Source organism: Geotrypetes seraphini, chromosome 14 (genome assembly GCF_902459505.1).
Source record: "Geotrypetes seraphini chromosome 14, aGeoSer1.1, whole genome shotgun sequence".
NCBI lineage: Eukaryota > Metazoa > Chordata > Amphibia > Gymnophiona > Dermophiidae > Geotrypetes > Geotrypetes seraphini.
The window spans coordinates 33,423,655-33,432,057 of NC_047097.1; the positions used below are offsets into that span (position 1 = coordinate 33,423,655).

An 8,403-nucleotide genomic window follows, 5' to 3' on the forward strand; every position below is an offset into this window, starting at 1 on the left:
TCCATCCCGGGCTCCGCGATTGACTCACGTTGCCTTGTTCTGTTTTCCCTGCTTCCTCAACTCCAGGCCAGGCGCGTGCAGCGATTGCACAAGCTCCAGGCCCACAATCCTCCCCCTCCCCATCGGCCCTGAGCTGCGGGTCTTTCAAACATGGAGGAGGAGAGGCAGTGGCCGCCTATAGCGAGGGATCGAACCAGTCCCACACTCGTTGACAAGTGCCTGGACATCAGCTCGAAGCTCTTCAACCCACTTCTGGCCCTTTACTCCCCTCAAATATGAGAGCTTCATGCAGCACGAGGAGCTCCAGTCCCACGCAAGCAGTGAGGGCCGCCGCCCCTGGACCCTGCCAGGATTGAGAGGCTGAAGCGGCTGGTGGTGCCCAGGGAAGGAGAGGAGCAGGAGGGGCCGGAAGAGGAACCCCAAGAACGTGTTCACCCGGATGCCTGGCGAGTGGCTGCAGCTGCAGTTCACGTTCAAATCCCACCCCTGCCCCAATTCCATGATGCTGCATTGCTGCCCTTTTTCTCCTTCCATAGCAGAAGTCGAGGTCATTTACATCCAGAGAAGCCAAAATTGAATCAGTTCCTTGATTATGTCCCATGACAAGCCATTTTCATTGGGTTTAGCACACCCCATAAGTTAGAAAAGTTGGCTCCTGAGTTTCCTTTCCACCTGAACTACTTCCTTGAAAAGTATATATCCGTTTCTCTGGATACAAGAAAAGGGCACCTTACTTAAGGTGACATTTTAAGGCAGTGGGTCCTGAAAGGCTTTCATGTATCCCAGTTTCAAGTAGGTTACATTGGGCCAACTTAATAGGTTTGTGACTAGCCTTTGCCAGCTGGTTCCTCCCTTTGTTAGGTAATACAGTATCCTAATTCCAATATGACCCAGAATCTGCCTACTGGTTACTAAACCGCGATAGTTTTTTTAGTGAAAGGGAGCCTATGAGTGTCGGGAGCAGCGTGGGGCATTCAGCGCAGCTCCCTGTGCTAAAAACCACTATTGCGGTTTAGTAAAAGGGGAGGGGTATATTTGTCTATTTTGTATAGTTTCTTTCTTTCTCTCTCTCTCCATGCCCCTTCTTTCTTTCTCTCTCCTTGTGTCCCCCCCCCCAAGCAAGGTGACATTGCATATTTTAAAGTCATCTGCCTTTACATCTTTGAAAAAAAAAAAAACCCCGAATATAAATGATAATTAACATTTTCTCTACGTACAATGTGCTTTGTGTTTTTTTTAAATTTTATTGTTGGTAGATTGACCCGGTCATTTTAAAATTAGCTCGCAAGCCAAAAAAGTGTGGGCACTCCTGGCTTAGGGTATTGTTCCAGATGCCAGCCTGAAAGGATAGTATCCTATTAAGAAATTTTTTCAGTGACATCCCTTGGGAGTGGAGAATGCAAATAGAAGTGTTTTGCGGGAGGAGTGGGGATGGTTCTGAAGTATGAAGTATTTCATGAGGTAGGTGAGCGAGGTGCCGAACATAGTCTTATAGCAAAGGCAGCCGAATTTGAAGATGATTCTTGCTTCGAGAGGAAGCCAGTGCAGCTTAGTATGGAGAGATGTGGTCAAATTTTTTCAGGTCGAAGATCAGTCTTACTGCCATGTTTTGGACTGCTCTTAGTCTCCTAACATGTTTTGGACTGCTCTTAGTCTCCTAATGGTATTTTGTGGGATCCTAGATAAATTATGTTGCAATAGTCCAGAGAGCTTAGAACTAGAGATTGGACTAGCAATCTAAATGCTGTAAAGTCAAAGTAAGGTTTTAGTGTGCGTAGTTTCCATAATAGGCAAAAGCATTTGTTGATCAGGAGGTTGGTATGGGCTTCAAGGGTGAGTTGTTGGTCAATGGTCACCCCCAGGTCACACACGGTCTGTCCACATTAGATTATAAGCTCTTCTGAGTGTCTATCGAATGTTGTGCTTCGTATGCCTTTCAGTGCTTTAGAAATTATTTAAAAAATCAGACCATATAACACCTTATTACAGAGCGCTGCATGGCTCCCCATGGAAGCTAGAGTGGTTTAAGTTCGGTTGCCTGTGTTACAAAGTAATATCTGGTATGTCTCCAGCCTATTTAGTTGATCAATTTATTTTTTCCCATCAAAGACGTTCTACTCGGATAGCTTCCCTTTTTGATCTTCCATCGCCCAAAAGTTGCTGCTATAAAAGATATCCTAATTGACTACTGTCATTTCAAGCAGCTACTTGGGATATTGATTTTCGTCAATTATTCTTTACATCTATATCATATCAAAATTTTAGGAAACTATTAAAAACTCATTTATTTAGGAAATTTTTCAAAGATTGAACATGTATTTCATTCTGTGTTGCAGCAGTATTTTACTTTTGTTAAACCGCATAGATCTGATAGGAACATAAGAATTGCCATCTCCGGATCAAGTCCGGTGATCTGCACACGCGGAGGCCCCACCAGGTGTACCCTGGCATGGTTTGAGTCCCCATATCACTGTATGCTTCTCAAGGGAGATATGCATCTAATTTACCCTTACCCGTATCACTCTATGCCACTCTTAAGGAGATGTGCATCTAGTTTACCCTTAAATCCTAGAACGGTGGATTCTGCAATTACTTCCTCTGGGAGAGCATTCCAGGTGTCCACCACTCACTGCGTGAAACAGAACTTCCTGATATTCGTCCTGGACTTGTCCCCCCTCAGCTTCAGTCTATGTCCTCTTGTCTGTGTCACACTGGACATTGTAAATAACTGCTTTCCCTGCTCCATTTTGTCGAATCCTTTCAGTATTTTGAAAGTCTCGATCAGATCCCCTCGCAGTCTCCTCTTCTCAAGGGAAAACAACCCCAGTCTCCTAAGTCATTCCTCGTAGTCCAGGTTCTCCATACCTTTCACTAGCTTCGTTGCTTGTCTCTGCACCCTCTCTAGCAGTTTTATATCCTTCTTTAGGTATGGAGACCAATGCTGGACACAGTATTCCAGGTGCGGTCTGACCATGGCTCTCTAGAGCGGTATTATAACTTTCTCTGATCTACTCGTAATTCCCTTCTTTATCATGCCTAGCATTCTATTTGCTTTCTTCACTGCTGCCGCACATTGCGCTGACGGTTTCAGGGTCCTATCTATTAGTACATCCAGGTCCTTTTTCTGTTCGGTCTTTTCCAGAGTTACACAGATGTTATGTTATATTAAATAGTAGTAGTAGTGTTTAGTTTAGCTCATTTTGATTTGTTATACTTACCTGCCCTTCAGATAAAAATCAGAGTAGTTTACAATAACGGGAAGGATCTCCTATCATTATACAAGAAAAACTAAACTAAAACTCCAACCATTTCAACATGGATTTCGTTCTAATTTCAGCACCAAAACTTTGATTTCTCTTCTTTCAAAAATTCAACAATAACAATTACAAAATAAATATGCTATCCTGCTTCAGTTTGATTTATCCGCGGTGTTTGATGTAGTGCATCACGACATTTTGCTTCATTTGCTTTCAGACATTGATCTCAATCAGGTTGTTCTTGATTGGTTTTCTAAATTTCTATCATCTCGTCCCTACTCAGTTAATATTGAAGGTGATATCTCTAATTCCTGGTGGCCTCCTTGTGGGGTCCCCCTGACTCTCTGTTTTCTCCAATTTTGTTTAATCTCTATATGACTACACTGAACACTTATAAGTTGTCAGCTTGGGAAACACTTTTCACCTATGCCGATGATATTTTTATATTGATCGAGATTGATTCAGATATTACCAATTTAGCCTTTAAAATAAATCAATGTATTTCTAAACTTCAGGCTTGAATGTCCAGATGAAGTTAAATGCAGCTAAAACTAAACTCTTGCGGCCAGGCCCAAAACTGTATTGTCTTCCTCCCACTGTATTTCTGGAATCTGGGGTTTCCCTGCAGATCAAGTTTTCCTCTAAGATACTGGGAGTCCTCATAGATTCCTCCCTTACTTTCAAGGATCAAATAAATTCTCTTGTTAATAAATGCTTTTATAGTCTACGAATGCTGAGGAAGGTCAGAACTCTTTTCCATCAATGACATTTTTCTCTTTTGGTTCAATCAATCATATTATCCCAGTTAGACTACTGTAATGCTATCTATTTCGGCATTACAAAGATCTGCCTCCAAAATTACAACTGATTCAGAATACCGCTGCAAAGTTGATTTTTGAAAAAAGTAAATTGACCATGTGACTGCTTTCCTTTTAAGCCTTCACTGGCTTCCGGTTTATCTCAGGATTCAATTTAAATGTGTATGCATTACTTTTAGAATTCTATATGGTATTTTCATTCCTCTTGTTCCTCTGGTGTGGAATGTTTATAGATTCTCCTATGCAAGAGGCATCCAACAATTCAAACTCTCCCTTCCTTCAAGAAAAGGAATTAAAGGAGTTAAGAACTTCAGTCAATCTTTGGTTTTCAACTTATCTCAATTATGGAATGAACTTCCTCTAATTTTGAGGAGTCCTAGACCTTTTCAATTTTTCTGCAAATCTTTAAAAACTTTCCTATTTGCTAAACACTTCAGAAATTAGTCCCATTGAAATTCTTGATTGTTTACTTTTTTAGTATTTTTTAAATTTACTGTTAACTGAGTCGCGCTTCCTTTGGTTGATGACCCGGTATATAAAGCAAAGTTTTAGTTTAGATTATATAAAGAAAGAACAAGGAGGAGGAAAAATAATAAAACCCATACCCCCCCCCCCCCTTTTACTAAACCGCAACAGCAGTTATTAGCACAGGGAGCCACACTGTATGTTCCGCATTGCTCCCAATGCTCATAGAGTTCCTATGAGCGTCGGAAGCAGCACAGAGCATTCAGCGCGGCTCCCTGCGCTAATAACCACTATCGCGGTTTAGTAAAAGGGGGGATAGTTTGTTAGTTTTCCCTTTCTTTCTCTCATTTCATAATAGTATTCTCTTACCTTTCTGTCTTAAGTTTTAAATAAAAACAATTTGTAATTTCCTTAATATAAAGACTTTTAAAAAAATAAAATGTATAGAAGCCCTGATATAGGAACGGCTGAGAATGATCTGGGACAGGGAGAATCTTCTACTGCCCTGGACCCAAATCACTCCAGATATCCAGGCAACATGTAAAAGGATCATCCAATGTACTACACTTATACAGAAATATTATAAAAACTCACTCCTACAAGTTCCTGATAATACTCCTATCAAATGAATAAACTTTTAGCTCCTGAAGCCCACACTTCCCAGCAATGCAATGATACCATAGTAATCTTCCTCACCAGAGAAATGCGAGAAGCAGGACCCAGTAAAAAGGACCCATCCTCTCTCTGTGCTCTTCTGTCTTTCTCTGTGTTTCTTGGTCTTTTTATGCTCTTCTTAATGCTTTTTGGAACCTGCCTCCTTTGGTGAAATCAGGTGAATTCTCCCTCCCTCTGACACTGAACCAAGTCATGCCATTCTACCTGAGCAAACCAGTTTGATCACACCTGTTATTGTCATGGAAATAATCATCTCATAACAGGCAATAGTGCCAGGATTTCCCTGCCAGAACTCAATAGCTACAGTATTTGGGGTGACAAATGAACACAAATGTTTGCTGTATCACTGGTAGTAAAGGGGTAGCTCAGCCTGCTCAGATGGTTATAAACATAAGAATTGCCACTGCTGGGTCAGACCAGTGGTCCATCGTGCCCAGCAGTCTGCTCCTGCGGCAGCCCACAGGTCAAAGACCAGTGCCCTGAGTCTAGCCTTACTTGCGTACGTTCTGGTTCAGCAGGAACTTATCTAACTTTGTCTTGAATCCCTGGAAGATGTTTTCCCCTATAACAGCCTCCGGAAGAGCGTTCCAGTTTTCTACCACTCTCTGGGTGAAGAAGAACTTCCTTACATTTGTACGGAATCTATCCCCTTTTACCTTTAGAGAGTGCCCTCTCGTTCTCTCCACCTTGGAGAGGGTGAACAACCTATCTTTATCTACTAAGTCTATTCCCTTCAGTATCTTGAATGTTTTGATCATGTCCCCTCTCAGTCTCCTCTTTTTAAGGGAGAAGAGGCCCAGTTTCTCTAACCTTTCACTATAAGGCAACTCCTCCAGCCCCTTAACCATTTTGGTAGCTCTTCTTTGGACTATACACAGCATCTGATGAATCAGAAGAAGCAAATGTAACTTTCCCCTGGGAAAGGTGGTTTGAATATTCAGCTGAAGCTGTGAAAAGTAGGGGCACCTCACAGTGCCATGAATCAGTAGCATGGATTATTACTACTATTTGGGGTTTTGCCAGGTACTTGTGACCTGAATTGGCCACTGTGAAGATGGTTTATGACCCATCTAAAATCTAAACAAAGCAATGCTAGTCGCATCTACAGTCATCCTGAACTGTATTCTGGGATGTCTGTTGTTCAACCAGATGAAAAATTCTTCCAGGAGCTGTCTTGAGCCCGTCCATAATAAAAACACATCAACAATAAAATGTACCCATAGCTTTATATTAGATGAAAAATCATTCTGTTGTATCCATCGTGCTTCATATTCAGCAAATAAGACCTCTAACGGTCCCTCCCTTGCATATTCGCCTTTACACTTCGCCTGCCCCTTCCTCCCCCCCCTTCTCTCCTCCCCCCTCATAATAGCTTCTCTTTCCCTATCTTCAACAAGCTCTCTCCATACTTTGTCAATTTCGCTTTTCCTGTTATATTGTTGTTAATTTGTTTGTAAATCTGCGTGCAAACGTAGATCCTAATCTAACTGATGTATACCGCCTAGAACTCACCGGGTATGGCGGTATATAAAAATAAAATTATTATTATTATTATTATTCATTTATTTATTTATTCAATTTTTTAGCCCGTCCTCCCAAAGGAGCCCAGAACGGGTTAAAAAATACATCCATAATAATCCAGACAGAGCAGAGATGACATAGTTTACATAAATTACAATATAGACATGACAATAAAACATATGCACTAAGTAACATCAGGTGAGATTAGATGGCGTAGGTGTGTTTACTAGGTGGCATTTCAGGGTGAATGACTTTAAGGCGCTGGGTTAGTAAAGAGGAAGGTTTTCACGGCCTTCCTGAAGTTCCAGAGTCCATCTAGTGATCTGACAGATGGAGGGATTGTGTGCCAAAGTTTGGGTATGAAATGTGAGTAGGAGCGTTTGCGGGCAGTTTCAGTTTTGAGGGAGTGGACAGAAGGTATGGTCAGTTGTTTTTCTCCTTGGGACCTCAGTGGTCGCTTTGTGAAGTAGATTTATAGTTTAGTTTTCATGTAGTACGGAATCGTTTCATGGAAGGTTTTGAAAGCGAGGACCAGGGCCTTGAAGGTGCAGCGTTTATGAATGGGCAGCCAGTGCATGGAAGCTCATGCAGGGGTAACATGGATTGCAGCGTTTTGCACCCTTTGGTGGTGGGAAAGAGTTTTGGTAGGCAGGCCCACTAGTAGAGTGTTACAATAGTCTACACGGGATAGTACAAAAGCGTAGAGTAGTTGGGCAAATTCAGGGTGAGAAGTAGGCACGTATGATTTTTAGCTGGCGGAGATAGTAGAAGGAGGATGATACTAGTTTGGATACTTGATCTGTCATTGATAAATTAGAGTCAAGAGTTACTCCTAGGCTGCGGACGTTGTCTTTGGGTGTAAGGGTGGCCCAGGAAAAGGACGGACGGGGGTATAAGCATAGATCTTTGTGGATCCAGAGAAGTTCTGTCTTGGATTCATTTAACTGTAACCTGTTTACAGTCATCCAAGTCTTTATTTCAGTTAAGCAAGACTGGAGATTTTTGATTTGTGTGTCTCGGTGTCGGCCTAGGGGAAGATAGAGTTGTAGATCGTCAGCGAAGGAGTGGATTCTGATTCGGTGTTTACCCGCTATGTCCAGTACTGGTTTGACATAGAGGTTGAAGAGGAGAGGTGAAAGTAAGGCTCCCTGAGGCACTTCATAGTGGAGTGGTTTGGGTTCAGATAAGGATTTTCCTAGTAGGACTCTGCGATCTGTCGGTCAGGAATGAAGAGAACCATTGAAGTGCGCTGTCATGGATTTCAATGGACTTTAGCCTGGACAAGAGGAGAGAGTGGTCTATAGTGTCGAAGGCGGCACTGAGGTCTAATAGTGCCAGCAATGCATCATTTCTGTCATCTAGGATTTTCCAGCAGTCATCTAGAATGTTCAAAAGCACAGTTTCTGTGCTGTGGTGTTTCCTGAAGCCTGATTGGAAGTTGGAGAGGGTGGCGTTTGTCTCCATGAAGTCTTGCAATTGCGTGAGTACTGTCTTTTCCAATATTTTTAGATGAATGGGAGGTTTGAGACAGGTCTGAAGCTGCTTGGGTTATCTGGGTCCATGGTTGGTTTTTTTCAGGAATGGTTTTACTATGGCTGATTTCCAGCTTCATGGAACTACACCTGTCATAAGGGACTCATTTATTAGGGGTAGGATGGATCCAGGAA

General features: G+C 42.2%; 1 protein-coding gene across 7 annotated transcripts in view; it reads right to left on the reverse strand.

Moving 5' to 3' along the window:
- Window positions 1–5,281, reverse strand: part of LOC117347945 (neurogenic locus notch homolog protein 1-like) — a 284,187-nt gene extending 278,906 nt beyond the window's left edge. For all 7 annotated transcript variants that reach the window (XM_033919452.1, XM_033919449.1, XM_033919455.1 and 4 more), the window contains exon 1: window positions 5,237–5,281. In XM_033919452.1, coding sequence (XP_033775343.1) covers window positions 5,237–5,277 — 41 coding nt within the window. In that variant the 5' untranslated portion in view covers window positions 5,278–5,281. The remainder of the gene's footprint in view (window positions 1–5,236) is intronic.
- Between the last annotated feature and the right edge of the window lie 3,122 nt (window positions 5,282–8,403).